This window comes from Serinus canaria, chromosome 19 (assembly GCF_022539315.1).
Source record: "Serinus canaria isolate serCan28SL12 chromosome 19, serCan2020, whole genome shotgun sequence".
NCBI lineage: Eukaryota > Metazoa > Chordata > Aves > Passeriformes > Fringillidae > Serinus > Serinus canaria.
This window is the reverse complement of record NC_066332.1, coordinates 554,513-571,704: the sequence shown is the minus strand read 5'-3', so window position 1 is coordinate 571,704 and position 17,192 is coordinate 554,513. Positions and strand designations below refer to the sequence as shown.

General features: G+C 48.6%; 3 protein-coding genes across 5 annotated transcripts in view; 2 read left to right on the top strand and 1 right to left on the bottom strand.

Annotated features, from left to right (window-relative positions):
• The window catches only part of NLK (nemo like kinase), a 36,758-nt gene extending 25,815 nt beyond the window's left edge, over window positions 1-10,943 (top strand). For all 3 annotated transcript variants that reach the window (XM_050981865.1, XM_050981866.1, XM_050981864.1), the window contains 8 exons: window positions 1,944-2,050; window positions 2,725-2,810; window positions 3,655-3,864; window positions 4,217-4,318; window positions 6,717-6,803; window positions 7,844-8,042; window positions 8,589-8,682; window positions 9,224-10,943. In XM_050981865.1, the coding sequence (XP_050837822.1) occupies window positions 1,944-2,050; window positions 2,725-2,810; window positions 3,655-3,864; window positions 4,217-4,318; window positions 6,717-6,803; window positions 7,844-8,042; window positions 8,589-8,682; window positions 9,224-9,278 (940 nt within the window). In that variant the 3' untranslated portion in view covers window positions 9,279-10,943. The remainder of the gene's footprint in view (window positions 1-1,943; window positions 2,051-2,724; window positions 2,811-3,654; window positions 3,865-4,216; window positions 4,319-6,716; window positions 6,804-7,843; window positions 8,043-8,588; window positions 8,683-9,223) is intronic.
• Window positions 10,944-11,425: 482 nt separating this feature from the next.
• On the top strand, window positions 11,426-14,285 carry TMEM97 (transmembrane protein 97). The gene is made up of 3 exons (XM_030233201.2): window positions 11,426-11,569; window positions 12,808-12,952; window positions 13,480-14,285. The coding sequence occupies exons 1-3, from the start codon at window positions 11,450-11,452 to the stop codon at window positions 13,728-13,730; spliced, it is 516 nt and encodes a 171-aa protein (XP_030089061.1). The 5' UTR covers window positions 11,426-11,449; the 3' UTR covers window positions 13,731-14,285.
• Window positions 14,286-15,084: 799 nt separating this feature from the next.
• On the bottom strand, window positions 15,085-17,100 carry IFT20 (intraflagellar transport 20). The gene is made up of 4 exons (XM_030233204.2): window positions 16,868-17,100; window positions 16,595-16,680; window positions 15,927-16,030; window positions 15,085-15,517 (listed from the first exon to the last, which is right to left on the bottom strand). Exons 1-4 carry the CDS (start codon window positions 16,992-16,994, stop codon window positions 15,436-15,438), a joined length of 399 nt encoding a protein of 132 aa, XP_030089064.1. The 5' UTR covers window positions 16,995-17,100; the 3' UTR covers window positions 15,085-15,435.
• Window positions 17,101-17,192: the final 92 nt, after the last annotated feature.

Here is a 17,192-nt window from a genome sequence, read left to right as displayed (position 1 = left end):
CACTTTTCAGGGGTGGGGTCTGGAAAAGGTTTCAATAGCAGTAAAAGCAAAGATGTGCAGTAAATTCAGAGAGAGGTGAAAAGCTGTGTTCTGGGGTGGATCCCTGGTGTCTGCAGGGTGGAGAGGAGCAAGGTGAGAGGGGCTGCTGCAGGCAGTGAGGGGCAGTGCCAGCCCTGCTGCACCAGCCCCACGTGCTCGCCCTGGGACAGGGTTTTCCTCTGGGCCAGCGCCCAAACCAGCTGGGCAGGGACTGCCAGGGTCACTGCTGAGCCACAGCACTGGCGTTTGAGGGCTGCAGAGACCAAGGACAGCACCGTCCCAGCCGCGATGAGCGTGCCACATCACCCAGGGCACTTCATCCCTTTCTAGCGTTTATCTGTCCCTTTCTGAAATTCACCAGCTCAGCAGGTCCCAGCCAGCAGAGCAAGCCGAGTTCTTTTGTGCCGCGCATTTGCTTTGATAATTACTCTGAAGCAAATTGGTACATTTGTAGATCTAATTTTATACAGCTACTTAACTAATTACTGCTGTCAGGAGCAATTTCTCTCTGGTAGCAGTGCGGGTAGCGGCGTGTTGGGCGCCAGCGGCCGCCCCACGGTGGTAGGGGTACCTGCCCGAGGCAAAGGGCAGCTACCCGTGTGAGCAGGGCTGGCATCCCGGGCTGGGGTCCCTTTGGCTCGGTGTGCCCAGCAGGGGCAGAGCCCGTGGGTCAGAGCGGAGCCCCTGCCGCCGGCCTGGCTCAATTATCCAGAGACAATAATCAGATGGCTGCTGCTGCTGCTGCTGCTGCTGCTGCTGCTGGGGTTAATGGCACCTCTGAGCCTGTCAAGGGCTTGATTTAATGCGCCCCAGACCTGCAGTGGTGCAGGTGCCATTTCAGGCCCTCATTTAATTTAAGCTGCTTTAGTTGGCATGGCAACTAGTTGAGACATCTGGGAGACATTATGCTCGGGATTGAGATTTAGGAGGATTTGTGGCGTAGCAAAACAAAAATCTTATCGTAATAAAGTGCAGAGTAATGCTTTTGGGTTTTTAAAAGTATTTTGCATTAAATTGAATGTAAAGATCTGTTGCAGGTATAAGGTAAACCGCAAATTTTAAAAGTCTGGTATAAATATTTAAAAGGGTCTTTGCTAAAGGAAAAGAAAAATTAGAGGACTACAAATTGAGGTGCTGCAGGGTTGGGTTTTTTCTTTATGAATTCTTTATGAATGCAATTTTAATATTTTTTTCCTCGAAAAGTTGGAGATATTTAATTTATAAAATGAGCTTTTGTGTGGTGTTCTGTTGGCAGATGAACCCTTTGGCCAACAGGGATTTGGCTGGAGGAGGTTTGTAGAGCAACAGATGAAAGCAGAGCATTGACTGGGTAGAGATGAAAGAAAATGAGCATTCAATACCTGGCTGTATCAGTTAACACAGGGCAAATGTGTTTTACATCCTTCAGCCACAAAAGTGATAATAGCAGACTTGTGTTTCAAATGTGACTGCTGAACTAAGCTTTTAAAGCAGTGATGTTTTTAATTAATGCCTGTAGTTCCCCCAGTATTTATGGCAGTGATTTCTCTGTGTGTTATTGTTGTCCCACAGCCAGGACATTGTCAGGATGGTCTCCATCCTATAGAGTGCAGCTTTCACCGTATTTCTGTGCTTTTGAACCCCCTGAGCTCCCACGGGCCCCTCTGGGAGCCACCTCCCCTCAGTCTCACTGCTAATTTGCCTCTCATAACTTTGTACAACTGCCTTCATGCAAACTCTCATGGACTAATCTGTTTTCTTTCACAAGCCCTTTTTTATTTTCATTCCTGTAAGAGTTTGACCTCTGAGGCAGCTTTCTTCTCTTTCACTCAATAGTTCTGACCTGTAAGAGCTCAAGTAGGGGTTAGTGAATGTTTCAAGAGATTCTGTGCCTGTTGTGCTTTTCCTGAACCACTGAACTGCAGATATGTTGTCACTGAGTTGATGCAGAGTGACCTCCATAAGATTATCGTCTCTCCTCAGCCTCTCAGCTCGGATCATGTCAAAGTTTTTCTTTACCAGATTTTAAGAGGTAATTTTTCTTCCTCTAAATTTAACAAAAGTTGTGTAGTAGAAACATTTTTTTTCCTTTTTAAATGTTTATTCTCAAGACATTCTCATCTTGAATAAGCTTCCTGTAGAAACTTCTTTTAATTTCATATTTGAAAAAATACCAAGCATGAATTATTGTAGCTACAAGAGCATGGCACCCCTGCTGCCTTAAAGCAGTGTCAGGGAAAGAAAAGTCATGCTTTTAGAATCGAGGAACAAAAAGGACACTTAGGCTGAACCAGATGGGTAAATATGTGTAATTATATCTCCTCAAGGCAAAAATTGTTACTGGAAAACAGAGCAGTGAGAGGTATCTGAAAATTCCAGTGTGGGGAGTAGCAGAGTATCCATGCCATAATCAGAGAGATGATGTTTTGCTTTTGATTTGTTGTTTGTTGGATTTTTGGGGGGAGCGGGGTTTTTATAAAAACACTGCTAAATTCCTTTTCCTGTGTATTTTATATACTCCAAATTTTACCCTGTCATTAAGTGACTGGGTGTGCACTAGTGGCTGGGAGTTACTCATTTAAAAACTGAGGCACAGGCAAAGCCTTTGCTGATCAGGAGTTGCCAGATCTTCTGGGAAAATGTTGTCAGCTTTAAACTTCTTCTAAAAGATAAAAAAAAATATTTAAATTTTCTTTAATGTTTCAGGTCTGAAATATCTACATTCTGCTGGCATTTTACATCGAGACATTAAACCAGGGAACCTACTCGTGAACAGCAACTGTGTCCTTAAGGTGCTGCTTACATTTATTAAAGATGTTCGTGTGTGTTGTTAATTTTTAAACAAAAAATATTCAGTGTGAGCACTTTCCCCGAAAGTCTATCTAAAAGGAAAAATTCCTGCAGATTTTTTAAAAAGTAGAAATGAAGCAAACATCTGCCTTTCCCCTTTTCTCCCTGCCTCTCCCCACATCTCTGAAAGCAAGAGAGAGACAATTCCTGAGTTTGGCTTGGGTGGGATGTCCTGTGCCTGGGAGGGGCAGGGGGTTCTCAGTGTCCCTGTGCTCCTCAGGACACCAAAAGCCCAGGGCACTTCCATTAACCCTGGGTATATGGAATTTTGGAGACTGAGGTGTGTTGTACAACTGTGCCAAACACAAAAGTTCAGTGTTGTTTGCAGGGATTTGCTGAGAATTCTAATTTGCAAGTTTAGTCACTTTTCTTAACCCTTCTGGTTGGAGACATTTTTAACAATTCTCCAAGCCCAAATGAGTAGAGCTGAATCTTTAATATTTTGAGACATGTCATGAGCAAATGAAGTTTGTTTGAGTTGAAATACTCCAGAGGTTGGGTTTTTTGTAGTGCAAATCTTTTTAATCTTCCAGATTATAAATATTGTAATGTCAACTTAAAATGTACTGTGATTTCAGATTGAACTGTAGGAAGTTTAAATGGCTGTGGAACAAAGCAATGTGATTTCCTCCTGTCCCCTCTCCCCTGGCTTAAGCAGTTACAGCAGATTATCTATGTATTTAATTCTGGTTGGGGATCCCCTGCCTCCTTCCCAGAAGGTTGCCTATTTGAAACGCAGCAGGTGTTTTGGTTGTTTTAATTTTCTTATTTACCTTCTCAATTTAGATTTGTGATTTTGGATTGGCCAGGGTGGAAGAGCTAGACGAATCCCGGCACATGACTCAGGAAGTTGTCACTCAGTATTACCGTGCTCCGGAGATCCTGATGGGCAGCCGCCACTACAGCAATGCCATCGACATCTGGTCTGTTGGCTGCATCTTTGCAGAGTTGCTTGGGAGAAGGATATTGTTCCAGGCACAGAGTCCCATCCAGCAGGTATCCACCTCACCTCTCCCTGCCAGCCCTCCTGCTGCCCCTGCTCCTGGAGGCAGAGCTGCACCTCAGGGGAGACAGGGAGGGGCTGGAGCGTGTCCAGGGGAGGCAGTGGAGCTGGGAAGGGGCTGGAGAACTCCTGGGGGAGCTGGAAAGGGGCTCAGCCTGGAGAAAAGGAGGCTCAGGGGGTCCTTGTGGCTCTGCACAACTCCTGCCAGGAGAGGACAGCCGGGGGTGGGGTCGGGCTTTGCTCCCAGGGAGCAGGGACAGGATGTTGATTCGTGGTAGCTGGGGAATCTGCTGCTCCAGTGGAGAGAAGGCCGTGTCTGAGCTGTGTCCTGTGTGCTCTGTGCAGCTGGATCTGATCACAGACCTGCTGGGCACGCCGTCGCTGGAGGCGATGAGGACGGCTTGTGAAGGCGCCAAGGCACACATACTCAGGGGTCCTCATAAACAGGTACTGCCAGGGCTGGCTGCAGCCACCCAGCCCCACCAGGCTGGGCTTTCACAGCCTGACTGAATTCCCACGGCCTGGATGGTTGCTGTCTGTGCAGGGTCGGTGCTGGGTTCAGCACGGGGGACAGGGGCTGATCTGTGCTGACTCCACCTGCTGTGGAGACAAGGGGGCTTTTCACTAGTCAGGGGCATTTCTGGCTTCTGCCCCGGGGGATTGTCGGACTTGATGACCCAGGTGAAAGTCTCCCTTTCTGAGGCAGCAGTGTTTTGATACCTACTTTGAATGAAGATGTTAAATTTAAGTGTTAGTACTGGCAAGAGACATAAATTAAAATTGACAGTATAATTCATAAAGCCCTGGAGGGCTGCTGCACTGCCAGGATCAGGAGTGTTAGAGGTGGAATTCACCCACTGCCCAGAGCCAAGGGCTGAACCTCCAGCACACCAAGCCCGGAGGGTCCCTGCACACCTGGGCTCAGACCTGAGCTGCTCAGGAGGGCCCAACAAGAGGCTGAAAGCTGAGATACAGCATTCAACACAACTGGAGTAAAAGTTAGCTTGGAAAAAGACACCAAACCAAATGAAAAAGGCAGGATGGAGTCATTGTGCTGATTGGGCAATAAAAAGGGCAAATGCAATGTAGTGTTAACAGATACAAAGAAATGCTTGTGCAGGCATCTCTAGTGCAGGGATAAGGCTCTGTGGCTCTCCAGTAGGGTCATTTTTATGATTGCTAACAAAATTAACAAAATTATTGGCCTGTACTTGCTCCAGTAGTTAAGTTTGCATCATTATTTTCTGCATGTTGAAGTAATTTCTCACGTCTGCTCACTACAATAGTAGTTACCATAGAAATGAGCATTGCATGTATATTCTGCTTTATTATTGACATGTGGGAGTTCTGCCTCCCTGGCACTTTGGATCCACTACATAAAGTTGTCGCTGTTCAATTGCATGACAGGATTTTTTATTTGAGCATTAATAACAGGAGGATTTCCTTCAGATTTTCTCTGCCAGTTTTAAGTTAAGTTTATTTTTCTGCTATCATGTGCTAGAAGAGTTTGACTCTTAAACGCAGTGTTTTATGACCCACAGGATGGTGGAAATCCTAAAAAGCTAGTGAGGTGCAATGGCATAAGAAGTTTCCACTACAGATTCAATGTCCTGTAGCCACAAAGTTGTAAGAAATACACTCTAAGAGTTAGTTGTATGTGTGTTGTGGAAAACAATGTTGATTCTCCCTGGAGTGCCATGGGAGCTGGTGTGCTCACTGCACCTTGGGGACAGGGCATATAGAGCATCCAGGGGATGACTGGTATTTTTGTTTTCAACTTGAAACACACTTCACGTTTGAGTGCAAATTCCTGGCTTTTGATATTCTGCAGTGGAGCTTTTGCTGGTTGTAAGTGGTTAAACGTTGCTGGTTTCCTAATTAGACGAACAGGGAGAGGAGCCCAAGTTAGAAGCGGGCGATTGCTTTGTCACACCGACTATTTTTACTCGCCGTAGGTGAGCGCAGTGGGAGAGAGGGGTGAGGCATTTTGCTGCTCTGTGCAAAAATAGATTAATGCCAGAAGTTTCTGGTTCAACCCCCCCTACCCCACTGTGTGCTAGCAAAATGGGTATTTACATACTCCCTAGACTTTGTCAGTTTGGTATTTAAAAGTTCAAGTGAATCGTGTCCCTGGCAGCCCCAGGGTGAGTGAGCTGTCCCTGTCCCTGCTGACCCCCTTCCCAAAGGAAAACCTGTGGGGTCCAAACCCCCCTGTTGTGATCCCTCTGCTGTGGGAGAGAGCAAGCCAGAGGAGGAGAGTTACCAAACACTGCAGCTTTATATTCCATAGGCTGCCCTGGGAAACCAAGGCTGGGAAGTGCTCAGGGCTCTGTGTGGCACGTCAGGGTTAACTTCGACTGATGTCACTCTGGAGGTGTAATTTTTATTTATACTGGGAAATTTACGCAACCCTGACATCCAGTACAGTCCTTCTGTCACTGTCAGTCAGCTGTGGATTGCCTGGGCAAGGAAAAGCAAAGTAATCCATAATTTGGGAGGAACTGAGATTAAAAAATGAACTACTGGAAATGGTGGAGTTAATCAAACCCTGGAGCAGCTACATCTGGGAGTGGTGTCTGTAGAGAAAAATACATAAAGAAAAGCAGGTTTTTCCAGGGATTACACCTGAACTAAGGGGAACAGTGATCAGTTGGATCTTTATTACAGTTGCTGGATTTTGTAATGGTGCTTATTGTCATGCTGGAAAGCATTAGGTACTACTTGTCCCCTTTAACAAGGAGTTTGTCCTTGCTGACTGTGGAATGGCGCGTGCGGGAACAGGGTTCTCCTGCTGATGGATCTGACAGGACACTCTGTGCTTCTCTTCCTCCCATTCCCCCTACAGCCATCCCTTCCTGTCCTATATACACTCTCCAGTCAAGCTACACATGAAGCAGTTCATCTCCTTTGCAGGATGTTGGTCTTTGATCCAGTAAGTAGGACTGAAAATCACCTCTAATACTTCTGCTTTGAACAGTTTTTGTTGTCTGGTGCAAATGAGTGTTGGAAGTCAAGGACTGCTTTAGCTGGTTTCCTTCTACGTGGCATTGCAGTACTTCTGGTCCATGAAAAAAGTAAAAAATATCGTATAATTGGCTGATCAGTTCCCCCTGGAATGGGGGTTTCATGTTTCAAACCGAGTGGTCCTGGGAAGGAAGCTCTGGCAGTGGGAAGGATGAGGCTGTGCATGACTCATGCTCTTTTCCGAGCTGGGTGTAGGTAGCAGAACATCAGCTACTTTGATGCAGTTCTAATTAGGGACACGGGGGTGTTCCTGGTCTTGCAACACACAAAAAATTCCTCCTGCATCCCCAATCACAGAACAGGATCGTTTTTCCACTGAGCATCTGTTTTTCTAATAAAAATTTGCTGCTGTGGATTTTGGATTTCGTTTCTTGGGACATTGTAGAGAATTGTCACAAGAAAATATGATATTGGAATTTATAATCTTAATTATTTCATTCCCACAGAAACCCCCAAATTGCAAATGTAAAACAGAGTGACTGCAGTGCAAAGGAGGAGGCTGGGGGTTGATGAAGCATTTAGAAGCACTGCCTTTGGAGTGTGTTTTTTTAAACCTTAAGATTGCTTTGCTGAGCAGAACCATGGAAATGTTAAACCATAACTTCCACATTTTAAAAGAAATAATAATTCCTTTCTGACTCCCTCAACAGTTAGAATGCTGTCTTTCCCAGCTTGTTTTGATTTATTGGAGGAGTCATAATTGTAAGGTTATCTGGAGAAAAAAGCCTTTGGAAGGCACGTTCCTAAAAGCTGTGTGCTCAGTGTTTGCCGTGGTGGCTGAGGCAGGTCGGTGCCACCCAGCTGGTTTGTGAGCCTCAGCTCCCCTCTAGTGGCAGCTCCTTCCCCACCACTGCGGGTTTGTCAAGCCCTGAGGATTAAGTGATGAGTGGTTCCAGGAGCTCTGAACAGACCTCACGCCTGCTCTCTTCCCTCCCATGCTGCTCCCAGTCCAAAAGGATATCTGCTAAGGATGCCTTAGCTCACCCCTACCTGGACGAGGGCCGGTTGCGCTACCACACCTGTATGTGCAAGTGTTGTTTCTCCACTTCGACTGGCAGAGTTTATACCAGTGATTTTGAACCCATCACTAATCCCAAATTCGATGACACTTTTGAGAAGAACCTCAGTTCTGTCCGGCAGGTGAAAGGTGAGCAGGAGTTGACCTTGCAGGTGCAGTTGTCCCCCTGCAGCAGGGGGGACGTGGGATGGAGCTGGGATGGAGTTGGGATTTGTGCTCTGGATCCACACAGTGACCCTGGGGCTGGTTTCCTTTCGGTATTTTTCCATAGTAGACACTGGAAATAATTTCTTTTCACCAAAAGAACGGAATTTTAAGCGTTCTGAGATAAAGCAGTGGCACAAGCATGAGCTGACCTGCAGAAGTCTGTGGGTTTCAAACCTCAGCAATGCCCATCCCTGGTGCCCTGTTCCTCATCCTTTTGCTGAAGGGTCACACTGGGGGAAGGGGAAGTCACTGTGTGGCCTTTTGGGGCTGTGAGGCATGACCTCCACAGCTGTCCTGCAGCCTGGAGGTGAAGCTGAGCAGTCAGATTTAGGGAAGATGGAGCTCTTCTATCCTCCCTAAAATGCACTCTTCATAAGGGAAGTTCTCTTTTCTTCCAGTTGACAATGCATTTTACTGAAGCCAGAAGTGTTAATGCTGTGTTGTTCTGTATTTTTCTCCTGTGTACAGAAATAATTCATCAGTTCATTTTGGAACAGCAGAAAGGAAACAGAGTGCCTCTCTGCATCAACCCTCAGTCTGCTGCTTTTAAGAGCTTTATTAGGTAACTGTATGTAATCACATCTGATATTAATTCCCATTTATTAGTAGTACAGAATTCACACATCCAGAATGTTTTAGGTTTTCAATTCCTGCGATAGGAAGGCCCCATAGATAAAACGTTTGTGAGCTGTATTTATGAATTCTTCTAGAATTTAAGTAAAACGTGCAAAAGTTTCAAGAACATTTTTGTGCAAAAGAACAGGAGTCAGACCGAAACCGGAATTGGGAAGGTTGGCAAGTTGAGTTTTGGTCATGGAGGGTGGAGGTGCTGGAAGGAGGGACTGAGGGGTGAAAATGTGCAGATAAAGGAGTATTTGCTGTGGGTGCTGGTGGCCGTTGTTGGGCTCAGGTTGGGTTTGGGGTTTGGTCCCGGGGGGTTTGGTGTCCCTGGGCTCGGGTTGGGTTTGGGGTTTGGTCCTGTTTGGTCCCCCTGAGCAGGGAGCTGTGGCCCTGGGCCCTGCAGGGAGCTGTGGCCCTGGGCCCTGCAGGGAGCTGTGGCCCTGGGCCCTGCAGTGAGCAGTGCTGTGTCTGTGTCTGTGCAGCTCCACGGTCGCCCAGCCCTCCGAGATGCCGCCGTCGCCGCTGGTGTGGGAGTGACCCGAGCCCTGTACTACTGAAGATGTAATGTAGCTTTCCACTGGAGCCTGGGATTTGCAATTCTGGAGGTTAATCATGCTTGTACTGTAATTTTACTAATGAAGTTTTAAATTAACAACCACTACTTGTACAATATGAATAATACTTAGAAATGTACTAGACTTTTAATCTTGTAAAGTGGTTGTGCTTTTAGAAGAAAATATTTTACCCAGAGTTGCACGTGTTTTATGAATTCTAGTGCAGCTGTGATGGCTCAGCTCAGAACAAACAGAATTGAACCAAATTCGGGGAGGTTTTTTTCTTTTTGTTTTTCCTTTTTTTTTTCTCCTTTTTTTTTTTTATTGAAGTGAGATTGTACAAACAGATAGACATACGTTTTGATATTGAGCCATTCCTGAAGATTTTGGGTTTTCTAGAACTAAGGAATACAGAAAACTTGACTGCGACCAATCATGAAGTCCCTTTGGGTGGCAGTGGCCGTGGGAAGTGGCCACGTCCCCTGATGCCCAACCCTATAAATAGCTTCTCACTAGAGCTGTGATGGTGATGTGTGCTGTTCTAAAATCAAATGTTGTGAGTAGAGAGAATGAGTTTGTGACTAGGAGAGACTAAACTTCTGTTTCCTTACCCAGTATAAATATATATATATATTTAATCTATTTTTATTAGAAGTTTTTCTGCTCTTTCTTACATAAAACCCCCCAGCATGCATCTTCTATGTGTGTAAATAATTCCATTTATGGGCTAATTTCAGAGATCCCTGACATCATTGCTGTATAGAGAGAAACTAGCTTGCACATTTTAGGTCTGTGAAATTTTGTGAGAACTTTTTCCTGCACTGGACAGTTGAGAGAAAAAAAAAGAAAAGGACAAAAAAAAGCACATAGGGAATTCTGTTAATTGTGTTTGTGTCTTTAGGCAGAGCTGTGGAAGTCTTGAAATGTCACAGTAGTAAATAACTTTTATTACTTTTTGGCTAATTCTTTTTCTGTTGGAACACTGAATTCTGTGCATATGTATATATGAACACAAATTGAAGGCCTCTACCTCCTGGAGTATACAACTTGGTTTGTTTACCTCCACATGATTTTTTTTTTTTTTTAAGTTTAGTGTGGAGACTTGAAACTTGAATGTCCCTTCCAACTTTTGTATTTAAAACAAGACTAGAAAATTGAAGACTGTTTTTCACCTGTACAAAGGAATACTAAAAGGTGGTCTTAAAATTTGAGCCTTGGTCTGGAGAGAAACCATGGTGTTTGTTATGGACAATTAACTGTTAAAGTTATTGTAAGTTATCTGTATTTAGCAGAGTATTTTCAACAAGAGTGATCTGAGCTGGAATTGGAGACTATTAGTAAGTTATGTTTGGAAGTTTTAACTTCAATGAAGTAATTATTTGCTGTGAAAGAGACAAACATTGAATAACTGAACAAAGATGGTGCAATATCTTTGTTTTTTATGAGGCTCCTGAGAATAAAACCAACTGAATCATTTCAATTCACTTGAATGAGAAACGTGTTTAATTATCGAGCCCCAGAAGACACTGGTATGAAAGGTAAAATCTCAGAGGTTGGTCAGTTAATGTGGCACACTTGCTGGTCACTTTGTAAAATGTAGATTTGGAGTACAGTGGTGAAAACATTAAATGTGACATTTGAAAATGCGGTGGTGGTGCCGTTCTTTCCTGCCCGCTCTTCCCCGTCCCGTTCTCCCCTCGGGTGCCGCTCCCGGCTCCGCGCGGCTCCTGCAGCCGTGGCTGTGACCGGGGGCCGGGACCCCGCTCGGAACCGGGGGAACCCGAGCCCTGCAGTGCGGGCCGGGCTGGCACGGGACACGGGCACGCCTGGGCTCTGGAGCTCCTCATCCACGCGTGCGGGGGAGAAACGGCGGGGCCGAGGTGCGGGACCACGGGGGACAAGAGCCGGGGTGGCGGGGACGCGGCTGCCGGCACCACCGGGGGAGGGGGAAAGAGCGGGGAAAGGGGGAAAGAGCGGGGAAAGGGGGAAAGAAAGCAGGGAAAGAACCGACAGGGGCGGGGCAGGAGCGGGGTGTGGCACGTGGGCGGGACCAGAGCGGGGTGTGGCACGTGGGCGGGGCCGTGCCGCGGGACGTGGCCGCCGCCGGGCGTGGCGGGGGCGGGGCCAGCGCGGGGGGCGGGGCCGGGCGCGGCGATGGCGGCGGCTCCGCGGTGGCGGGAGCGGCTCTTCGCCCTCTATTTCATCTCGCACATCCCGATCACGGCGCTCATCGACCTGCAGCCGCTGCTGCCCGCCGGGATCGCGCCGCGGGCCGTGAGTGGGGCCGGGGGTCGGGCCGAGGCTCGTTCCGCCAGTGCGTGCGGGGCATCCGCCGGTTTGATGGGGCCGGGGGCGGCCTTCGCCGAATCTCGTGTGTGGAGACATCGGGGGAGGGGGGGAGAGAAACTGCAGCGAGCGTGTGAAGGAGCGTCTGGGAGAAAAGCGGTGCTGGTGCCACGGGATGAGTCACAGCCGGGTCATTCATTGGGGAGGAGCGGGAACGGGAGAGGGAGTGGGAACGGGAATGGCAGTGGGAACGGGAGATGGCAGTGGGAACGGGAATGGCAGTGGGAACGGGAATGGCAGTGGGAACGGGAGAGGGCTGTTCACCCGCGCGTCCGGCGGCTGAGGCCGATGCTGCTGCCCCGAGCTGAGGCGGGGATGTGGCGGCCGCTCCGTGTCCCCGTCCCACGGAGGCCCCCGGGGAACTGGTGCGGCGTCACTGCTCGCCCCGGGAACGGGCGGTGGGGACGTTCCTCTGCCCAGAGCGGGCTGTGGTTGTTTCACAACTGCCCAAGGACATCCTTTCCGTGGCAATGGCCTCGCTGTCCCGCTGTCGCGCTCGGAACCCGCGCCCGGAGGCTGCGGCAGCGCGGGGCCGGCGCCACGTGCCCCGGACGTGGCTCCTGCGGCCCCGGGCATTCTCCGATCCCGGGATTCCTTCAAATTCCTGCCAAAAATGCAACAGGGAATTGTTGCCGCTGCAGGAGCAGGCCTGCCAAATTTACGAATTTATTCGTAAAAATCTGGTTTGCTGGGTTTTGAACAAAATCATAGAAGATAATGAATATCATAAAATCAATTAAAATAACAGTTGGATGGCAGATAATTAGTTCAGCCCTCATCGTTAGGGTGTAGTAGGCTGTCATCTCCTGTTTGAGCTTTACAGCTGGTGATTTGGTTTTTGCCATCAGAACTGCCTGTAGGATTACTCCAGTATAGGAACCATTTCTAATTAATAGTTAACCAGCAGATCTCAATGCATATCTCTCTGTTCAAAGTCCAGCGTAAAGCCATGCCGGAGTTTACATTTCTGTCAGAAACTAATTGCAACTGCCTGAGCCCAAATCCCGGTGCTGAGCTGTTCCTCTGCAGCAGCCCTGGGAAGGAGCCCCCAGCCCTGCTCAGGACCAAGGGCTCACACCCTAGTGGCTTCATCCCATGGAGGACTACGAGCTCTGCCCTGCTGTGGTGGATGCTCAGTGCCTGACTGTTGTTTTGGGTTTTTTCAGCTGACAGACCTGTTGCAGCAGTATGCAACTGCCTTCAGGGACCCCTTGATGCTGCAGCCCCCAGAGTGGTTCAAGGCGTTCATCTACTGTGAAGCCTTTCTCCAGCTGCCCTTCTTCCCCATCGCTGCCTACGCCTTCCTGAAAGGTGGGGGGGGAACCAGGGTGATTGAGGGCATGTCCTGGGGGCATTTCTGCAGTACAGCTGCTGCTGTGCAGCAGAGAACGTTTCTGTGTTGTGACTGGGGGTTTGAGGGAGGTACTGCAGAGGGCTGGGCTGCTAGGGCCCACATGAGTGTTCTACCTGAGAAAGCAGCATGGAATAAAGTTTGTCAGAAACAAAACCTTGTAACTACAGGCCCTTGTCAGATGCAGCTATTTGTGTAACCACCATCAGCATTTGACATCTGGCTAATTTCCAGGCCAGCTAAAGGTCTGGGTAAAGCCTGTGTCCTCATTTTGTTACTTTAGATCTTTCAGTATCACCCCTTTGTTCTAAATTGCCATCAGGGGAGAGAAATTTCCTTGGTTCCTACTAGTAGAGGGTTTTTCTGCTCCCTATTCCATCTGAGTGATGGCTTACCCTGGCAGAGAGGCAGCAGTCAGTGTTCTGTCACTCGGAATTCTGGTTGTTTCAAAATACTTAAATATTGTTTCCTTTTTGCTTCTGTACAGGTGGCTGCAGATGGATCAGGACTCCTGCCATTATCTACTCCACCCACGTGGCCACCACTCTGTTTGCCATCCTGGCCCACATCCTGTTCCACGACTTCTCCAAGTCGGAGCACGCGGGCCCTCAGACGCTGCGCGAGCGCCTGGTGCTGCTCTCCATCTACCTGCCCTACCTGCTGATCCCACTGCTGCTCCTGTTCACCATGCTCTGCAACCCCCACTACAAACACGTGGAGAAGAGGAAAAGGAAGTAGCTGGCTCTGGAGGTCGTACACACCACACCTGTGCTGCATCTGGTTCCGACCCTGCGCTGGCAGAGTCCTCTGGGACAAACGTCTCCCTCGTGTTGGCTGCACTGGCTGCTGCAAGGAAAATGGAATTGGTTGGAGTGCACAGCCCTGCTTCGATCACACACAGCTCTGGCAGGGCCCTGGGCCAGCCTGGGGTCGGGTCTGTGCAGGGCCTCTGTCCCAGGAAAATGGTTTTTTAACCCTTTGATGTGTAACTCTGTGAGGGGACACACACACACTCACTCACACCGCAGCTGATACTGTTCTTCCAAGGTCCTTTTTCCCAAGATGACTGTTTGGAAACCACTCAAGTAGGAAATCTGTCTTCCAACCACATATTCTGAAGAATCCCCAACCCATTACACACAGATTTGCAAAGCTGTTCTTTTGAAGCATTTCGAATCCTATCATGATTCTTAACGTCCTTGCCCCTTCCTTTAAAATTTCCACTGCCTTTGCTCTGCTTCATTTTGATTAATTATAAATGTCTGATCAATAATAAATGTGCCAAAATCTGGATTAGTGAATGCTTAAAGTGACCCCTGACAACCAGGAGTACTGCCCAGAGGATTCTGAAGTACTTCAGGAATTGTAACCAAGGAATTGGAAATTTCTTTCTTCCCTAAAATCTCTTCTGGTATGGAAATAAATAACTAAATGCATTAAACTGCATTCAGTCTTCTTCGGGGAAAGGCTGAAGGAACTTGCAGTGACCATGAGGTGGTGGAGAGTACAGAGTAAATCCATGGGTATGTTACCACTACAGACAGAAGTTCTGTGGTTGGGGTTGGCTTTCATCTGGAGGCTGGAGAGGTGATGGGCCCCGTGAAGCTGCCCAGGCACTGCTGGCACATTTTATTCACTGTGTGACGTTGAAGCCTTCCCCAGGCTTCGGAAAGGGCAGCATTTCCACACTCAAGTGCTGTGGACATACACAAAATGCATCTATTTGCACTTCCAACACGAGGCTTGAGTTCACACTTGTGTTGGTAGTGTACAGTTTGTGCATTCCTGGTGCCACTGACACTTGGAATGGTTTCCCTCATCAGTCTGGTGTTCCATCCTAACAATGCCCAAAGGATTCAGTTCTCATATTATGACAGTCCAGAATGGACATTCCTCAGGAACAGTTCAAAGTTCTTAATTCTCATGTAGTTTCTGCTCTTTTGTACCTGTAATTGGTCCATTCTGGAAATCATACATTTCTGTCTTTTTTTTATAATTCTACAGAATAAGTAACATAGGCAGATACAGATCCAATACTGCTGCTTGTGTGTAAACCTTTACATTGAAAAAAAAACAGAGGAGGAGCAACTAATTCTGGTACAGCCAGACAGTCTGAGAATGATAATTTATTTTCTGATTTCTATGAAAGAGCTGTACACTTCAAAAAGCGACACAACAAAGCACCAGTAGCATTAATTCAACTGGAATTTGAATTAGAACTACTGACTGTACAAAACTGGTATAAAATCAAAGGCCAGAACAGTCTGTGCAGCTGTGAGCTGTCAGCCCTTCTTATTGCCATGGTACACTCAAACCGAGGTACAGCCCCTCCATTGTACAAACCATCTGCACTCCTGCACAGTGGAAATTGCATATTTCTGAAATTCTCAAGATTCTGGAATGGTCAAGTTTCCATGTGAGCTTGTTTTTATCTTAAAATCCTCTATTTCTGGAAGATGAACTGGTCGATGAATTCGTTCTGGTCCGCTTCGATTTTGCAGAGAGTCTCGTACTCGATCCGGTACCTGCCAGACAAAACAGGGGGTCCAGGACCCCCGTGTGAGGGGCTCAGGGGAGGGGAGCTGGGCTACCTGTGTGAGTCACCTGTAGGCAGCAGGTGCCTGAGTCACACGGAGCAGCTCTTTATCAGCCAGACACAAGGCTGATGCAGGTGTTCTGCACTGCCCCAGCCCGTGCTGCCCCTGTTCAGCCCTGAAGTGCTCAGGGATGAACCTTCTTTGGTTCACTGCAGGGCCTGAAGGTAACTCCAGGCCTGTGGCATTGTTCCCATGTGCTCTGGCCAGGACACACCTTTGATGGAGGTGGGGCTGTCTCAACCAGCCAAGGGTCCCTCAGCACAGGCAGTCAGCCCTGTGTCCACCCTGAGCCTTCCCAGCCTGCACAACACCCCAGAGCACTGAGCACAAGACTCACCTTTCCAGCTGCATCTTTTTCTCAGCTATCAAAGCCTGGAGCTGCTGCTCCTGAGCCTCTCTCTGCTTTGCAATCGACTTCAGCAGGTTCCGTGCCCCGATGGCCTGGCAGGACAGGGCAGGGATGTGCGGAGGGTTTTTGGTTAACTCCTTTAGCCCCTTTCCCTCCCAGCAGGTTGACTGTGAGGCCACACCAGCAATAACATAGGGGGATGCTGTGCTCCTGAGGGGTTGGTGGGAGTTTGGTGTTCCCCAAACTCGAGGAACAAAGTCTGTGACTCCACTGGACACAAACTGGGCACTGGTCCTACAGCCAGACAAGCTCAGGCTCCCAGAGGCCTCTCCTGCCTCTGGAGGACAATTTCTACCAAGATGGAGTGATTAAAAAGCACATGTTCTGTTTCTGTGCAGAAATATAGACAAGCAGGGAGAGCAAGACTGGTTCATGTGTGAGTAATATGACACTGTCATAAGTTTCATTAATTCATTATTATTGATTAACATTATCATTAGTATCAATTTTAAAGGCCCAGTTAATCCCAGGGGAATGCCAGCAGGATGCTGACAGAGAATCGTTGCTTCTGCTGTAAAGAGAGGGAAGGAGGGAGGGATAGAGAGGCCCCACACAGGACAGTGCACACAAGAAACGAGGAATTTACTGCACAGTACCTTCATCTTCTCACTTTCTACGGCTTTGGCCAGTTGGTCAACGAGCTCAATCAAGCTGTCCACTATGTTCTGAAATTCTGCTGTTTCTGTAAAGAAAAAAATCGTGAAGTGATACCCAGGACTTCCCTAAAGAAATCTAATGCTCCTGCTTTGCCGCATAGTTTTTAGATGCAGTTTTTTAGAGTTTACAGAAAACAGGACGCTTTTAGGATTCGGGCGGAGTCCGAGGAAAGGGCGAGGGAAGGCCTGAGGGGCGCGGCCCGCGGCACTCACTGTCCACGAAGGCCCGGCACTGCTCGCGGAGCTGCGCCGTCTGCGCCGCCACCTCGGGCTCCAGCACCCGCAGCTTGTTCAGCTCGTCAAAGTGCAGCCCCGCCGCGCCCAGCGCCGCCTGCGCCATCGCCGGGGCAGCGAGCGGAGCGGAACGGGGCGGAACGGGGCCTCAGCCGGCACTGCCGGGCTCGGGCTCCTCCGGCACCGCCCGGCCCGGCCCCGCCTCCGCCAGCGCTGCGCCCGCCGGGAGCCGGGGAAACTCTTCCGGGCCGGCGGCTCCCGGGGCGGGCCGGGGCTGAGGGGCGGCGGCGGCGGCGGCGGCGGC

Excerpts from the sequence above, each read along its gene's own strand:
- TMEM97 (XM_030233201.2), top strand. The coding sequence starts at position 11,450 with ATGGCGGCGGCTCCGCGGTGGCGGGAGCGGCTCTTCGCCCTCTATTTC. Across the intron at positions 11,570-12,807 it reads CCGGGATCGCGCCGCGGGCC|CTGACAGACCTGTTGCAGCA; the intron begins GTGAGTGGGGCC and ends GGGTTTTTTCAG. Across the intron at positions 12,953-13,479 it reads TGCCTACGCCTTCCTGAAAG|GTGGCTGCAGATGGATCAGG; the intron begins GTGGGGGGGGAA and ends GCTTCTGTACAG.
- IFT20 (XM_030233204.2), bottom strand. The coding sequence starts at position 16,994 with ATGGCGCAGGCGGCGCTGGGCGCGGCGGGGCTGCACTTTGACGAGCTG. Across the intron at positions 16,681-16,867 it reads GTGCCGGGCCTTCGTGGACA|AAACAGCAGAATTTCAGAAC; the intron begins GTGAGTGCCGCG and ends TTTTCTTTACAG. Across the intron at positions 16,031-16,594 it reads TAGAAAGTGAGAAGATGAAG|GCCATCGGGGCACGGAACCT; the intron begins GTACTGTGCAGT and ends CTGTCCTGCCAG.